General features: G+C 38.0%; 1 protein-coding gene across 1 annotated transcript in view; it reads left to right on the forward strand.

The window, feature by feature from the left end:
• vwa5b1 (von Willebrand factor A domain containing 5B1) overlaps positions 1-18,381 on the forward strand; it is a 48,597-nt gene that overhangs the window by 20,788 nt on the left and 9,428 nt on the right. Inside the window, exons 9-14 of the mRNA XM_059528310.1 lie at positions 2,762-2,872; positions 3,298-3,500; positions 8,323-8,437; positions 8,737-8,922; positions 10,438-10,627; positions 10,911-11,110. Coding sequence (XP_059384293.1) covers positions 2,762-2,872; positions 3,298-3,500; positions 8,323-8,437; positions 8,737-8,922; positions 10,438-10,627; positions 10,911-11,110 — 1,005 coding nt within the window. The remainder of the gene's footprint in view (positions 1-2,761; positions 2,873-3,297; positions 3,501-8,322; positions 8,438-8,736; positions 8,923-10,437; positions 10,628-10,910; positions 11,111-18,381) is intronic.

Below are 18,381 nucleotides of genomic sequence, written 5' to 3' on the forward strand. Positions count from 1 at the left end.
CAGACACCAAACTGCTGTAATGTAAAGGCTCAGGTCAGTCTAGCGGTAATATCCTTCCCTGAATATCCTTGACCCTCAAGAAGACTTGTTCCATGCTGAAATGTCATATATCCAGCGTGATCTCTCCTGGGCTGGAGGAGGACAACAATAGATGCATCTAATAACACTAAAAGGAATCGTTCATCCAGAAGTGAACATTTTACCTACCCTCATGTGACTTTATTTCTTTCATGTGACACTAAAGAAGAAATTTGAAGAAGTATGCTGGTCATTTCTGATATGTATTTTGCAAAAATGAAAATTTGCTTAAAATGTATTTAACCTCAGGTCATCCAGTTTCTTTATCTGAACAGATTTGAAGAAAGTTAGCATCACTTGCTCACCAATGGATCCTCTGCAGTGAATGGGTGCCGTCAGAATAAGAGTCCAAACAGCTGATAAAAACATCACAATAATCCACAAGCAATCAATCAATAATGACTCATGACTCAAGGGAAAAACTTTAACCCCTTCAGACCTGAATTATGTTTAAAGTTTCTGAAAAATATAAAAGTACATTTTGTACTTTTACAAAATGAGGCTTCTATTAATGAGACCGAATATAAATATTACAAATTTCAATACTCTTTAATTGTAATTTTTTTTGTCCATTTCAATGGACGTCAGGTCAAAACAGGGGTACTTCACAAAAATGTACCATTATGAAATACAATAATAAACATAAAAATTGTTGGTCTGCAGTATACTTTAAGCTTCTTCTCAAGGTCAAAAACTTGAATAACATTTCAGTATAACATTTCAACCTTAATTTTGAGGTTTTTGTTTTACCGATTGCATTGCATATTGTTTGTAACAAACGAAATATCTTAAAATCAATCAATATGGTCATTTTAGAGTCATTTTTCTGTGTGCATCTTTCTTTTTTTTATCAAGCACTTGAACATTATAACATTTAAACTTTAATTGTAAGGTTTTTGCTTTATAGATTGCACATTTGTTTATTCATAACAAAATGAACCTAGGAATAAATCAAGTCACATCAGAGTCATTTCCTGTGTGCATCTTTGAAACCATTTTTCTGTGACACAAAGCAGTAGTGCACCTTGCACTTATCACAGAAGACGTGTGTTTTCCCAGAACAACCTTCCAATTTGCATCTTGTTGCTTCTTTTTTTTGTATGATAATTTGGCAGGTGGTCCACCATATCTTTTTTGACTTCAAGAACTGGCCGGCATTCCTTTGTCCCTCTCTTTTGTTGCATTAGAATTGCTTGGCCTCCCTCGTTTTTTTAACCCTGTGGCTTCCCAGAACGCACAAGCAATTTGGCCACATTCATTTTGAATTCAAGGAGATCCATGATTTTCTGTGGCTGAGTTCCTTTGTATTCATTGTCCCCTGCGAAACTCAAGCCAGCTGTTCACTACAGCAACATCAAAAGCATGAGTAATCATGCGCAGTGGCCATTTGCGAGACTTGATATCGATCCTGTAAATGCTGATTAGCTGATCAAGCTTGTCCACCCCTCCCATGCCCTTCAATCAGCATTATTTTAACATAACATGGATTTAAGCATTTTAAACTTTAAATGATAAGTTCGATCCTTCTATTTTACATACAAACTATGAAATACTGGCAAACATATGAAAACATTTTCAGTGAATAATTTCTCACACAAAGCTGTCGTAGGATTCCAAAACATTTACAATATTATACTTCATGCATCTTTTTGTGCCTTTTTGAAGCTTGAAAGACACTATTTTTGTAACCGCATGAAAATAAATCAATACAATTTTCAAGGCCATTTTTGGTAAGAACCAAGTATAATTTCTCACTGTGTGTCAAGTACTTTTTGAATTTGTGAGGAAGCGTTTGCCGAAGGTAGACATGTTTCATTATTATTTCATTTAATTCAAAATGTTAACAGACCATATCATTGTAAAAAACTGTTTAAATGCTAGAACTCTTCTTTAATAATCTAATTCATATTTACAAACTTAATTATAACCTCATGCTAATTACTCACCTCTGTACCTGCCGTCAGTCTGTCGAGAAGCAGCATGATAAATTATATCTCTATTTAGATGAGACAATACGGATGTCTGACAGGTATAATTGTGGCATTCAGTGAGCGATGCTACACAGTTGCCTAATGGCTTCAGGTCTGCTAACAAAGATTGTTGGTTCAATCCAAGCAAGAGTGACACAGCTGAAATGCCACTGGCAATCGACCACCGGTCTAAACATTTGGGGAAACAGGTCACCCTCAGTGTCTGTAATAGTTACAGTACTTAACCCTGTAATTAGAGTCGCTTTACAGAAGCAATGGCAAATGACTATAATCTCTGTTAATGAAAGTATGTTATTAAATCACTATGAGCAAGTCAAATGCAATGAAAGATGTAAACTCGGTGTAAATTATATTTAAGAACCTATAAAAAAACCTATAAAAACACAAGTACATTACATATATTTATATAACAAATGTTGTAATATATCAAAATAATACTAAAAACATGTTTATTAAACCAAACACAAATAATGACATTTAAAAATATTTGTATAAAATTATATATAATTTTTTTTAAATATCTAATAATTATTATGAGTTGTTACTGGTTCTCAGCAATAATGAAAAATGCAGTGTGTATATACAGTATATACATTTGATAGTAATACATATAATTGAAATAATATACATATTGTTTTATGAGTAATGCAGAATAATTCATGTTGATCTCTTCCTCTTGTGTGCATTCACAGGATGCAATGGTTGTGATTCTGAAAAGTCTTTTTCCAGCATGCTTATTCAACATAGTGGGCTTCGGATCCAAGTTCAAAACGCTGTTTGCCACCAGCCAGAGCTATGATGAGGTTAGTCACCCGCAGGGACCTACACTCACTGCCCTCATTAGATCAGCAGTTACTGTCCAGAGGATCAATGTGCGTGTTTTTCTGCCAGGATCCAGTGGAAAAGCTCTGGTTTTATATAATGAACGTCTAGTAGAGTTTCATACTGATTTTATAATTTATATAAATACTCCTTAATCAGTGCACTGCAAAAACAATATTTTCTTTCCCAGTATATTTGTGTTATTTTCCAGCATTTACTGAAAATGTAGAAAAATGTAGTGACTTCATGCTTAAAAAAAAAATCAATAAAAAAATTCTGCCATTTGGAAAAGAAAAATAAACTCAAATACCATGTTAGATAAAAATACTGATTAACTGAATATTTTTTTTGCAGAAGAAATTTAGTTTTTTATAGTTTGCTATAACAAACCTCCTTTATTTCACAGGAGAGCTTGGCGTTGGCTTGTGAGCATGTGAAGAAGATCCGGGCTGACATGGGCGGCACAAACATACTGACACCTCTCAACTGGATCCTGCAGCAGCCCATGCAGAGAGGTCATCCTCGCCTGCTCTTCCTCCTGACCGATGGAGCCGTCAGTAACACGGGGAAAGTTATTGAGCTGCTCCGCAGCCACGCCAGGTTCACCAGGTCAGAGCTTGCACATTCCCATTCGTGCATTTATCAGATGCTTTTTTCCAAAGCAAGTTACATCGCATTTAAGGTGTAGATTTTATCAGTTCATGCACTCCCTGGGAATTGAACCATTACCTTGGTGTTGCTAGTGCCTTGCTATGCATCCGAGTCCATCAAATACGATTGTACTGTGTAATTAAAAGGTTGTGCTAATGTATTAATCTGAATTTTTGGTGGGTTTTTAGGACGTTCATCAACTCAAGATCTTGCTCATTTTATTTTTTTTACTGAACAGCATGAAGCATTCACTGAAGAGTTTGGAAGCCATCTCTGAGTCTGGCAGAATGTTTATTAAAAAGTAATAATAAAAATAAAGAAAACCTTTTACATTTAAGGAAACAGTTCAATCAAAAGTTAATATTCTCAAATGTGGCTCATCAAAACACATCACAGGTTTGACCATATTTGTTCTTATTAGAAATGTAAATACTTGTTCTGACAACAGTTTGATTGAGTTATAATAATTTAGCTAATTGGGAACAGTGTTTATTTATATTCTATTGTAGTATATATATATATATATATATATACAACCCGAATTCCGGAAAAGTTGGGACGTTTTTTAAATTTTAATAAAATGAAAACTAAAAGACTTTCAAATCACATGAGCCAATATTTTATTCACAATAGAACATAGATAACATAGCAAATGTTTAAACTGAGAAAGTTTACAATTTTATGCACAAAATGAGCTCATTTCAATTTTGATTTCTGCTACAGGTCTCAAAATAGTTGGGACGGGGCATGTTTACCATGGTGTAGCATCTCCTTTTCTTTTCAAAACAGTTTGAAGAAGTCTGGGCATTGAGGCTATGAGTTGCTGGAGTTTTGCTGTTGGAATTTGGTCCCATTCTTGCCTTATATAGATTTCCAGCTGCTGAAGAGCTCGTGGTCGTCTTTGACGTATTTTTCATTTAATGATGCGCCAAATGTTCTCTATAGGTGAAAGATCTGGACTGCAGGCAGGCCAGGTTAGCACCCGGACTCTTCTACGACGAAGCCATGCTGTTGTTATAGCTGCAGTATGTGGTTTTGCATTGTCCTGCTGAAATAAACAAGGCCTTCCCTGAAATAGACGTTGTTTGGAGGGAAGCATATGTTGCTCTAAAACCTTTATATACCTTTCAGCATTCACAGAGCCTTCCAAAACATGCAAGCTGCCCATACCGTATGCACTTATGCACCCCCATACCATCAGAGATGCTGGCTTTTGAACTGAACGCTGATAACATGCTGGAAGGTCTCCCTCCTCTTTAGCCCAGAGGACACGGCGTCCGTGATTTCCAACAAGAATGTCAAATTTGGACTTGTCTGACCATAAAACACTATTCCACTTTGAAATAGTCCATTTTAAATGAGCCTTGGCCCACAGGACACGACGGCGCTTCTGGACCATGTTCACATATGGCTTCCTTTTTGCATGATAGAGCTTTAGTTGGCATCTGCTGATGGCACGGCGGATTGTGTTTACCGACAGTGGTTTCTGAAAGTATTCCTGGGCCCATTTAGTAATGTCATTGACACAATCATGCCGATGAGTGATGCAGTGTCGTCTGAGAGCCCGAAGACCACGGGCATCCAATAAAGGTCTCCGGCCTTGTCCCTTACGCACAGAGATTTCTCCAGTTTCTCTGAATCTTTTGATGATGTTATGAACTGTAGATGATGAGATTTGCAAAGCCTTTGCAATTTGACGTTGAGGAACATTGTTTTTAAAGTTTTCCACATTTTTTTTACGCAGTCTTTCACAGATTGGAGAGCCTCTGCCCATCTTTACTTCTGAGAGACTCTGCTTCTCTAAGACAAAGCTTTTATAGCTAATCATGTTACAGACCTGATATCAATTAACTTAATTAATCACTAGATGTTCTCCCAGCTGAATCTTTTCAAAACTGCTTGCTTTTTTAGCTATTTGTTGCCCCCGTGCCAACTTTTTTGAGACCTGTAGCAGGCATTAAATTTTAAATGAGCTAATTAAGTGGATAAAAGTATAAAATTTCTCAGTTTAAACATTTGCTACGTTATCTATGTTCTATTGTGAATAAAATATTGGCTCATGTGATTTGAAATTCCTTTAGTTTTCATTTTATTAAAATTTAAAAAACGTCCCAACTTTTCCGGAATTCGGGTTGTATATATATATATATATATATATATATATATATATATATATATATATACCTCTAACACTAGCTTGCTCTATTATTTTTCTATTCTATCTGTTTTCTTTTTATTTATTATATTATTTAAAAGCCCTTGCTACTTGTACTGTGTTAAGCTAACTGAAACTTGTTATAGCACTTATATATCATTGCTCTTTTTGTTGTTTTTGATTGCTTCCACTGTCCTCATTTGTAAGTCGATTTGGATAAAAGCATCTGCTAAATGAATAAATGTAAATGTAATGTAAATGTATTTAGTATATATAATTAATTTTTTTAGTTTTCTTTTTTTCATTTAAATTTTAGTCAAAGTTTCAGATTTTTATTCGTTTTTATTTTTATTCTATTTAGCTTTAGTTATTCATTTCAGTCATGGTAATTGTACTTAAACATGTTTTATTTCAGGATAATTTCAGATGTTTGTATAGTATAAGTTTTGCATCTAATGTTTATTTTTTTCAGCTTTATATCAATTTATGAAAGCAACTTTTACTAGCTGTAGTTAGATGACAAAAACAGCACTGACCGTGACGCAATTACAATGGTTTTGGATAGATTAATAATTACTCTCAAAAACATACTGAGAACATAAATGTACCTGGAAAGACAATTTATACTATATAAAGTTGAAGTATTTTCTTCTAATAAAACTCAATGGAGTCCAATGTTGTTTGAACCACAGAATATCTTATGTGTGCAGAAAAATAAAGTCACTGAGTGAATGATGGCAGAATAATAATTTTTGCATGAGCTAACTCTGCTGAATATGCTAAATAGATAATAATAGATCATACTGAATAGCATTCACTATCATGACTTGGAATATCGTGCTGGAATCATACATCATATATGGTGCCTTTTTAGTGCAAACCAGCTTCTGATCACAATATGTTTTCATTTATGTGTAAAAGAGCAGCTTGGATAGTCTTTAAAATATCTTATTTTATTTTCCACATAAGGTTTTGCTGATTAAATGACTCATAATTCAAATCAGAATTTTTTGGGGTGAAGTAATCCTTTAATATCATAGGTTCAAGGATACAGAGCTGCAGAACTATTCAGGTAATAAGATCATAATCAGATCAGCGCAGCCGCTAGCAACAGTAAATTGATGTCTCTCCGTCTAATCCTTTTAGATCCACACTAGCCATAATGTGGCTGGGTTTCGCAGGCTTTGTTTCCGCACTCCGCTGCTTCCGAGAGACTTCCATCTCCCACCTCCAGTCCATTTATCACCTGCTGAGACATTCACCTCAGAGAAGCACTTCTTTTCTTCCCCGTCCTCCTAGAACGGATGCTACAATAGCATTCTTTCAAATGAATGGAGGAACCTGTGGGTTTTAACAGCCGTTCCTGCAGTACAATAGACACACGATGGCTGGGAAGTGAAGCTGTGGTGTAATTTACTGCCTTAAACAGCACTTGCCCTCCACAGACGATCTAGAATAATCACAAATGTGTCTTGCTGCACTCCGTTTCTCTGCTGTGAGGACATGACTCAGCGTTCTTTGCTTGTTAGGGAAGAATGTTTCTCAACAAACTCATCTGATTGCCCATCCACACTTTAGTAAATGGACAGATGTGTTCCCTGTTCTCTCATATCTTACACGCGGTGAGCCGCAGATGTTGCTGCCTACACTGAAGGTCACTAGTTTGCAATTACTACTGTTTGCCTTCAGATACTGTGTATTAAAGCTCAAATCTAGCGATTGTAGATATTTCAAATATGGCTTCAATATATCAGCTTGGTTCCAAAACCTATGGGGAGCTGCCTACCTTGAGACATCATAGGCACTATAGTAAAACAGTGTATCTTCATACCTGAAATTAACATTAGTGGTGACATTTTACTGACACAGAGCACATCGCAGAATTCAACGACATCAAAAATTGAACGTGTGTGTGGGTGTGTGTGTGTGTGTGTGTGTGTGTGTGTGTGTATGTATGTATATATATATGCACTATTGTACCTAATTCTAGTGTGTAGTCTTTTAGTTTCATTGATATATATTTATTATATCTTTACTTGTGTATAGTTCCTTATGAAAAAGTGATTACAAAAAACAAAGGCTGATGAAAAATGGACTGTTGTACCCAATAATGTCGATGTGGTATTTTAGTTTTTTTTTATTCATGTATTTTATACAGTGCTGTAATATTCTGTTGCTAGCTTAGCAACATTCTAAAGTGAAACAGTATTGGAATCAGTCCTCTTAAAATAAGTTGGTTTGTTGGTCTATTTGCAATAATTTTTGTGTGCAGTATGCCATTGCAGTCTATCTAGAGCATTCCTAATAAGTCTGTTGCATTATGGATGCTTCCTTAGAAGGCAGCTGCCTATGTAGGCGGCAGACATGAAGCCGGCTCTCTAGGTTGCACAATCTATGTTAGTTGCAGAAGAAGATTTGATGCTTATTATTCAAATAAACAATATGAATATGTTCCTTCCTGTCTTTATGACCGCATGCTTGCCAATCCCAGAATTAATAAAGCAAAAAAGTCTGGGAGAGCATCATCCAATAGAGGTGCAGTTTCTTCATTGTAACGCTCTTCTGATGTTTTCACTGACTCACCACACCTGTCGTGTCTCTGTGTGTGTGTTTGCATCATGGCAGGTGTTACACATTCGGGATAGGCCAGGGTGCATGCAGAAGGCTGGTTTTAGGACTGGCCGCTGTTTCCAGAGGCACAGCTGAGTTCCTGGCAGAAGGAGAACGACTGCAGCCCAAGGTCCTCATTTCCTCTGACATGTTTATCTTCCAGCGCAACTGCCTGCTATTTTGAATGTCACTGAAGAGCAATTACAGCAGCCAAGTAAATTGTGAAGTGTCCACATATATTAGCAATTAACAACTGGTTTTGTTTAATCAAACATGCGTTAGGATAATAATCATAGCTGACATGCCTTTTCTTCCTGGTGTTTAACACTAGCATCATTATAGTTTGCCTGTTTTATTTCTATAGACTGTGCTTTCTTGACTAAAGCACTAGATGGTGTTTGACCTTGCAGTTATTTGTGTCTTTGGCAGATGATTAAGTCGCTGAAGAAGTCCATGACATCAGTACTGACTGACATCTCCATTGAGTGGCTGTATCCTGAGACAAAGGAGATCCTGCTCTCTCCAGTGGGGATGACCTGTTTGTTCCCTGGGGACCGGCTGATTGGATACAGCGTGGTCTGTGACACCTCCAGATATCACTCCAACCCCAAATCAGTAAGTCATCCATCCATCCATCCATCTACAATTATTATACTGTATTTTTATATTATTTATATACAATAATATTAATATGAATAATTATTACAGTCAGTAGTAGTGTTATAATAGCATTAGTATTATTTAGATAATGTTATTATTAAATATACTGTATTTTGTTAATAATAATAATAATAATAATGTATTATTTTTTATAAATATGTAATAATCTATTTGATACATTTATTAATTATTAGTTATATGTAGTTGTTTTGTTGTATGATTAATATTATTTAGGTAGATAATGTTATTTGAACCTTATTTCATATAATATCAAATAAAAACTACAGTAGTTAATCTGAAATTATTATACTATTTTATACTACTTTTTATATTAACAACAATAAAAATGCTAATTAATATTATTGTGATTTTAATTTATTGCATTTTAATATTACATCAAATATAAATGTCACATGTTGGTTTCTGTTTAGTTCCATTTTGCCCGTTTGGTTAGTTTCCTGGTCTTTTCATAAGTTAATTATCATTCATTAGTTTCCACCTGCGTTTGTTAATCATCTCGTTTGCTCTTTAGTTGCCTGCCCTGTATAAGCCCTCAGTTTCTTTACCATCTTTGTCTTGGATTGATGTTATATTTAAATGGTCTACGTGTGTTTAAGTTCATTAAAAGATTCCTTTATCTCCACTTCTTCTTCGTGCACTTTGCTAAAACCAAGACCACCTGACAATACACTTATTATTATTATTATTTAGAAGATATTTTTATTATTTGAAATATATTGTATTACAGTGTATTAATTATTAGTTATGTATATGTAATTTTGTTGTTGTATTATTAATATTATTTAGATAATATTGCTGTTATTTGAAAATATTGCAGTATTTTCATATAATATAAAATAAAAACAACAATGATTAATCTGGAATTATTAAACAACATTTCTATACTACTGTTTAATAACAACAAAAAATATTATTATTATATTTGCTGTTTTCACATTTACTAATTACTTTAATTTCATCAAATATGTACAAATTATTATTTTTACATAATATTGTCTTTATTTGAAAAATATTTTATTTTGTTGTATTACAATGTCATATATATATATATATATATATATATATATATATATATATATATATATATACAGTACACATACATATGTTATGTAAACAAAAACTTTTATTTTGGATGCAATTAATCATGATTAATCATTTGACAGAAAACACACATATATATTTTTATTTTTACTAAAAACACTACAATGCTTAATCTGTAATCATTATACTATATTTTTATACTACTACTACTATTTGAGAATTATTAAGAATTTTTTTATTTTTTATTTACAGTCATTATCCAAAAATACTACATTTTGAAATATTATAATATCATATGTACTGTATGGAAATATATGTTTTTAATAAGTATAATAATTATTATACATTTTAGTTAATGCACATATAGATTTTGGAGACAAAAAGCTCTCTTTTTTTCGGCTGTAACAGGAAAAACGGCTGCGGTACAGTATGATGCGTTCCAACGAGTCAGCCAGTTCAGTGTTCTATCACTCTCAAGAGGAGGATGCTGGGAAGGTGTCCTCTGACGGTCAAGTCGGTCAAGTTGGCTCGCTGTTTGACAGTTGCCAGGAGACCATGTCTGAGAGCAGTCCTGTCGTCACGGAGCAAGACATTATGGGTAAAGTACAGCTCTATACGGGGTAAACGTATTTAAAAAGTAGTCCATACAAGATACATTTACATTTAAATTTACATTTATTCATTTAGCAGATGCTTTTATCCAAAGCGACTTACAAAATGACAATGAGATACAGAATTTTTATTTTAGGATGAACTATTCCTGATGTCTCCTGATGAAAGAGAGGTTTCTTCATGAAGTCAGCAAGCAATAAAATAAATTGAGAGAAAACTAAAAAGAAAATGAGACTAATTCTTTTCTTTTCTTTTCTTTTTTTACACAGGAAGTGACATAGCCACCTCTCCACGTAGACGTGCTTACAGCACCAATCAGATTGTAGATTACAACCCCATGAAGAAGGCCTACACCCCCAGTGACCCCAGCTCAGTGGTGGGCAAAAACCCCCTTAGAAGAGCAAAAGTCCAGGAACTCATAGGACAGACACATCCTGACCACGGAAATCAGTGGAAAACGGACTACCAGGTTGGTAAATGCTAAACCATAAGACTTCGAAACGTGCTACACAAGTATGTGAATTCAGAAGCTTTTTGCAATGTAGGATTTTGTGCATCAATGCATTGCAAAATGTGTCTGAAAATTGTCAGTCGCCATTAGCATTAGAGAACCTATTTTGGGCTTCAGACTGCATTGAAATTTTAACAATTTGAAGTTGTTAAACTACAGTACATTGCAAGCTACAAACAAAAATAACTACTGTAAGTACATTGGAGCTATATAGATTATTATACTACCTGATTTAATTATAGCTGATGTTTGCAGTGTGGGGTTTGTTCTAATGAACACTGAAAACATAACTCAAAAACATCAGTGAATCATTTTTGTGAATCAGTTAATTAAAATGACTCTTCTAAACAAACAATTTGACTGGAATGAATCAGACTTTCCTGAGCTACATATGGAATAGGACCATTCAGAATGAACTGATTCACTAGAAAGTGTCACGGTCATCAGCTGGTGTGCCCTGGATGGCCACCAGGGGGCACCCCATGTCTGTTGGTGAGCATATGGCTTGTCATTGTTTTTCTTGGCACCATGTGCTCTCCGGCCTTTATTAACCCTCTTAATCACATCAGGTATGGGGATATTTTTGTTCCCAGCTCCGCTCCTGCAGGAAGCAACCTCCCAACCTCCCAAGACCTACCCCTAGCAAGAAGACAGCAGTTATGCCACCAGTACAATGGTACTTTTGGGATTTTTGGTCAAGATCTCCTTGATGCTGTCAAGAGGTTGGGTTTTTCGGATGATACCATCATCCGCTGCTTCCTGTCTGGCCTGGATGAACCTTTTGATTAGGAGGAGCTGGGGGATTTAGAAATCTGGACTTACTGGGAAGTGGTCTACAACTGTTGTCAACAAATGGAGAGACAACTGCTGCAGGAGGAGTTGGTTTCTCTCCCTGTTCTTCCGAGGAGGAGGAGGAGAGTTCCTACTCTGTTGCCATGTTTGGTAATTCCAGAGTCTCGTCCTGACATGGCCGCCAGTTCGGAGCCTCTTCACAGGATGGATGCCACTCTAGAGTCTTGTCGTGACATGGCCGCCACACCTGAGACTTGTCCAGTCATGGCCACCACTCCTGAGTCTCGTCCCATCATGGCCTTCATGTCTGCCTTTCCAGTCCTCTTCACAAGGTGGGCCCAAGGCTAATGAGGCTGGTTTCCAATTTAGCAAATCCACCGCTGAGGATGGTGGAGTCTGCTAGCATCTCTATGGTGTTAACTAGTCCAGTAGTCCTGGAGGACCCGACTGCAGTAGTCCTGAATAACCTGCCTCAGGAGGTCCCTGAGCTCCCCACTCCTGAACAGTTGACCACAGAGCAGCCCACTCTCTCTTCTGCTGCCACGAAGGTCATCACCGAGCAGCCCACTCTCCTTGTCTTGGCCATGGAGGCCGCTACAGAGCTGCCTGATTTCACTGTTGCTGCCATCGTCAAGAAGGCTGTCTTTGCCTTTAACTGTAAGGCTGTTCTGCGAGCATGGTTCACTTAGGAGTTGGCTCCGGCTTTCTGGGAGCTTGCCCCAGAGTCCACTCAGGAACCCGCTTGTGACGAGTGGGGGGCGGGGCCGAGGGACATGGGAGCGAGGCCGGGGGAGTGATTGGAGATGAACTACACCTGTTCGTCCCACCGGTCTCGAGGCCCATGGAGGAGATGGAAGGATATAAAACTGGAGCGACGACAGTGAAGGACGAGAGAGGACCAGGCCTGGGCTTTTAGTTGTGTTTTGGTTTTTATTTTATGCGCACCAGTCGTCCGTGAGGGGCTGGTGCGCTGTTTTGTGTTTATTTTGTTATTAAAATGTTTTGATTGTCCGCCGGTTCCCGCCTCCTTCTTCCGGATGAATATGAAGGTTGATATCGTTACAGTGGTGCCGAAGCCCGGGAGAAGGAGGGACGCGCTGCTGAAGATCCCTCGCCGCTGTGGGGAATCCGCGGTGCCATCGAGCTGGCGAGGAGTGTGCCGCCATGGACGCTCGAGGCGGTGGACTGGAGCGAGTTGCCGGGGACGGGCGAGCTCGCTACCGGCCGCCCACGATGTGGAGAGACGGCTGCCGTCCGTGAGGGAGCGGAGGAGTCGGCGCCGTTCGCCAGGTGGCCGGAGCCTGCTGCCTCCGCCGGAACGGGGAGGAGCAGGGAACGGGGGACTCCTGCCGGCTGCCCAAAACCGGAGGAGCCGTCGCCGTCCACCGGGCGGCGGAGGAGTGTCGTGCCGTCCGCCGAGGGCCGTCCAGTGCCACCGCCAGGCACCGCGGAGGAGATCACCCAGCTGGTGGAGGGCCGAGCAGCGGTGCGTCTGGGAACCGGAATTTTTTTTTTTTTTTTTTTCCTCTCTCCCCTCTCTCGTCTCTGTCGCTCCTCCTTCCATCTCCTTTTCTCTCGCCTCGCCTGTCCTACCCCCAGGTTCCCGCAGGTCCCCGGGAGCGGCCCCCCCGGAGGGAGGGGGGGGGGGGGAGTAGAGCGCAGTCTCGGGAGTACCCCCCGGCCTGCGAGGGGCGATGGGGGTATGTGACGAGTGGGGCGGGGCCGAGGGACATGGGAGCGAGGCCGGGGGAGTGATTGGAGATGAACTACACCTGTTCGTCCCACCGGTCTCGAGGCCCATGGAGGAGATGGAAGGATATAAAACTGGAGCGACGACAGTGAAGGACGAGAGAGGACCAGGCCTGGGCTTTTAGTTGTGTTCTGGTTTTTATTTTATGCGCACCAGTCGTCCGTGAGGGGCTGGTGCGCTGTTTTGTGTTTGTTTTGTTATTAAAATGTTTTTGATTGTCCGCCGGTTCCCGCCTCCTTCTTCCGGATGAATATGAAGGGTGATATCGTTACACCGCTTTAATCCAGGAGCCCTCAGAATCCACTCCAGAGCCTGTTCCAGTCCAGAAGCTCTCAGAGTTCACTCAGGAACCCAGTCCAATATGGGAGCCCTCAGAATCCACTCAAGAATCCTCTCTAGTCCAGGAGACTTCAAAGTCCACTCTAGTTCGGGAGCCTTCGAGAGCCTGCTTTAGTCCGGGAGCCCTCAGTGTTCACTCAAAAAGCCACTCCAGTCCACGAGTCTGTTCCAGAGCCAGCTCGAACCCATTCTGCACCACCAATGTGGTGGTCATCTGCTCCACCATGGGGATCTTTCGTCATGCCTGCTCTGCTGTGGTGGTCTTCTGCACCAGCATGGAGGACTTCAGCCTTCTCTGAGCGGCTGTGGAGGGCTTCAGCTCACCCCTGGAGGACTTTAGCTCCGCAAGCTCCGCCTTGGTGGGCTTACACTCCACCCTGGATTATTGCTCTGCCAGTGTTTCCTGGTCTACCTCTGGCTCCAGGCCCTCTTCTGCCACACGGGCCTGGCCCACCATCCTTCCCCCTGGTCCTCCTCCAGTCCACTACCCTGCTGGACTTTTGGTTTTCTGTCTTGGACTGTGGAGCGTCTGGAATCCACTCTTTAAAGGGGGGGAGGGTCTGTCACGGTCATCAGTTGGTGTGCCCTGGACGGCCACCAGAGGGCACCCCTAGGTCTGTTGGTGAGCACATGGCTTGTCATTGTTTTTGTTGGTGCTGTCTGCTCTCCTGACTTTGTTAACCCCGCCCACCTTGTTATCTGTTAATTGGTTCAATTGTCCCACCTGTGTGTCCTCATTGCCTGCACTACTTATTATTCCCCTTGTGTTTTCTGCCCTCTGTTGGTTTGTTGTAGTTGATGGTGTTCTTAGCTGTGTTTTTGGATGCCAGTGAAGTGAGTGCAATATAGTTTTTGTCTCTTTGTTCAAATAAATTAATTTTTTGTTCTAACCTGGCTGTCTTGCATTTGGCTTCTGTCTGCATCCCGTAACAGAAAGAATCAAATTTCCCAACTCTATATACAGCATGAAAGTGAGAGAACTGTTTAAGATGAACCGACTCATTTGAATGAATCAGATTTCCCAATACAACATCTAGTATGAAAGACAAAGAACCATTAAAGATGAACTGATTCACTAGAATGAATTGGATTTACCAATAAGACATATAGGAGAGAGAACTGTTCTTAATAATTTTCCCACATTGTGAGACAAAAAATCATTTAGGATGCACCAGTTCACTAAAATGAATCAGATTTTCCAGTACCATATGAGAAAACTGTTCAGCATTAACTGATTTACTACAATGAATCAGATTTTCAAATATAAAAGAGAGAGAATCATTTAGGACAAAGCACTTCACTATAATTAATTACCCAATACCACATACAAAAGAGAAAACCTTGCAGAATTGACTTGTTCAATGGTGATTCATAAACATAATGTGTCTTTTTTTATGAATGATAATATCTTACAATACATATCCTGAGTAAGCAATAAACAAAACTTGGAAATAATCAGTAAACATTTGTATCTGTAATCCCCTTTGTGCATGTGTGTGTTGACACAAAGCTGACGGCTTCTATTTAGGAAGTAGTTGTTTTCTTCAGAGAAAAAATCTGTAGGCAGCCTTCGCCATGCCATCTGCTATAGCCCAAGCATCTGCTATGATATGAGAAAAGCTGCATGGATTCATCTGTTTGTTGCAAAGGGTTATTTGAACTCATTTCTGATCTCTGTGATGAGAATGTAATTAAATCTTCTTACCGTCACATCCACATAAATAGAATTTAGTTTGCACAGCCAGCGGAAGATGAATTACGGTTCCCTTGACAATTAAGCAATGGAAGAATGTATATATAGGAAATATGTTTTCGGACACTTTTGTGATGCGCACTCATGCGCAGTTGTTGAAATAATGAGGCCAAAAATATCCCTGACCTAGAGACATTAGGATGTAATCAAGACCACACCGGAGAGGTGGGCATCCTTTGTGACTGATAATGATGGCCTTACTCATTTCATGCATGACAGTTGAGCTGAATGGCAGAGGAAAACCCTCTCCATTCTCAACAGGCCTCCTGAGGAGACTTAAGGATGCTTGTATGCTTACTGTATGGCAGCTTTCCTAATAGACTACAGTACATTTCTAGCTCTCTGTTTAGTTATTGCATTGTTCAACATTTTTGGCTGTAATATTTTTGTCAGGTTACCTACAATGTGCTTGAGTTATAAAATATAGCGTGAGTTTAATTGGGTTTATTCAAACCAATAATATTGATATTATAATATATATATATATATATATATATATATATAAAACGTATGTAATAATTAAGGCTGGTAAGCGTTTAAAATTAATCTAATTAATTACATAATGTGGCGACCAATGAATCTGATTAATCACAAATTAATCGCACATCAAATCTGGCTGAGAAATTACTCCCAAAAGATAATTTAAAGTCATTGTTGTGTAAAGCATCAAACAAACAATAAAATACCAAAAGAAGCTTCAGCAAGAAATATCCTGTTTGATTCAACAACAAAACATTATTACATATACTGTTTTGGACCATGAGGGTGAGTTCTGATTTGTGGATGATATTCTTGTATAAGATCAGTATCACATTTGCACTCGTGTGATATTGCAATTATTGCTAATGTGATATTGCTTAACCATATGATGTAAATATAAGACAAAAACTCAAACGTGGGCATTTTTGCCCCATATCTTGATTTTTAGGGTAATTCTAACTACATTCTCTAGGCTCCATCATGCAGTGAGTTGTTGTCCTTCCTCATATTTGTCATCAGTCAACTGTCGGAAATGTTAGATGACCCACATAGGTCTGGGGCAGGGCAAGTGCGTTAAATGTGTTATGTGTAATTTTAACGCGTTATTTTTAATGCGTAATTAATTAATCTAATTAACACAGTAAATTCCCAATCCTAATAATAACATATTTAATCATTTAAACAATTAAGTGTTTATTTAGATTTAGTCATTTAGTAGACACTTTTATCCAAAGCGACTTACAAATGAGGACAATGGAAGCAAACAAAATCAACAAAAGAGCAATGAGATATAAGTGCTATTACAAGTCTCAGTTAGCTTAACTCAGTACACATAGCAAAGTTGTATATTTTTTTAATTATCTAATAAATAAAAATAAAACGGATAGAATAGAAAAATAATAGAGCAAGATAGTGTTAGAGGCCTTTTTAACTTTTTGTAAATTTTATAATAAATAAAAAAGAAAACATAGAATACAAAAAGAATAGAGAAGATAGTGGTAGTGTTTTTTTTTTTTAAACAAGCAGTTAGTAAATGAATAGAGTGCCAGTATAAAAGGGGCAAGTTTTTTTTTTGTTTTTTTTTTTTGTAAAGAATATAATTAGAATAGAGAGTGCTAGAGTTAGAGGGTCAAATAAAGATGGAAGAGATGTGTTTTTAGCCGATTCTTGAAGATGGCTTCTCATTCTATCAGAAGGGAACATTTAATGTAAAAGTCAGTGAAAGTGATTTATTTAATTGAAATATTAATAAATAAGCAATGTTTTCATGCTAGTTGTCTGTTAGTAAACTGGTCTTCAAAATATAATAAATTAATAAAATATTATTATTTAGTATCCAAACACTATTATTTAAAAATGTAAATTTTTAAATAATAATCTAAAAATATTTATTAAAAATGTTTATTATTTAAATTTAATTTAATATGATTTTTTAAATTAATTTTTTGAGTAACTGTTCATTCCTCAGCATGCTGGCTGAAAAAATAATGACACATCCTGTATTTATCACTCCTATTTCATGACATTGTTTCTTGAATTCAATGAGTTCAGGGATACTTCCGCATTGCTGACATTATTGGACATCCAGACACTTGTGTTCGTCGTCCAGGGCACAATTAGTTCTGACAACTGTGACAAAACCCTTGATGGCCACAATAAAATTTCCAATGTCACACGCTTTGAAAGGAGGGAAGATATCAATAGTCTGAGTGACACTTGGCACTGCTAGCAATTGGCCGTGGAAGTCTTATCAAATAGGGAGTAAGAAATATTACAGATTAGCTATGGCCATAACAAGAGTCCTTGATTTCCCCTCAATGCATGCAATAATGACTTAAATGGTCCTTATTAGCTCTTCAGCATGAATCAATTTTTCATTAACCAAATTGCCATAAGTGAACAGAGAGCCATGGCTGTAGGAGCTGGCATGGTTACACCAACTCAAAGAATCATTGTGTTCATAAACTCCCTCTACATGAGGTGGAATAAATTGGATGTCAATTCATGTTGCTTTCATGCTGAAAAGTACAATAGGAAACCTGTATGATATGTTCAGGCATAGAAACCCATTCAGACTTGTTAGCATTAGTGCCATTATTGTGGAACTGTTTTTTT

This window comes from Carassius carassius, chromosome 37 (genome assembly GCF_963082965.1).
Source record: "Carassius carassius chromosome 37, fCarCar2.1, whole genome shotgun sequence".
NCBI lineage: Eukaryota > Metazoa > Chordata > Actinopteri > Cypriniformes > Cyprinidae > Carassius > Carassius carassius.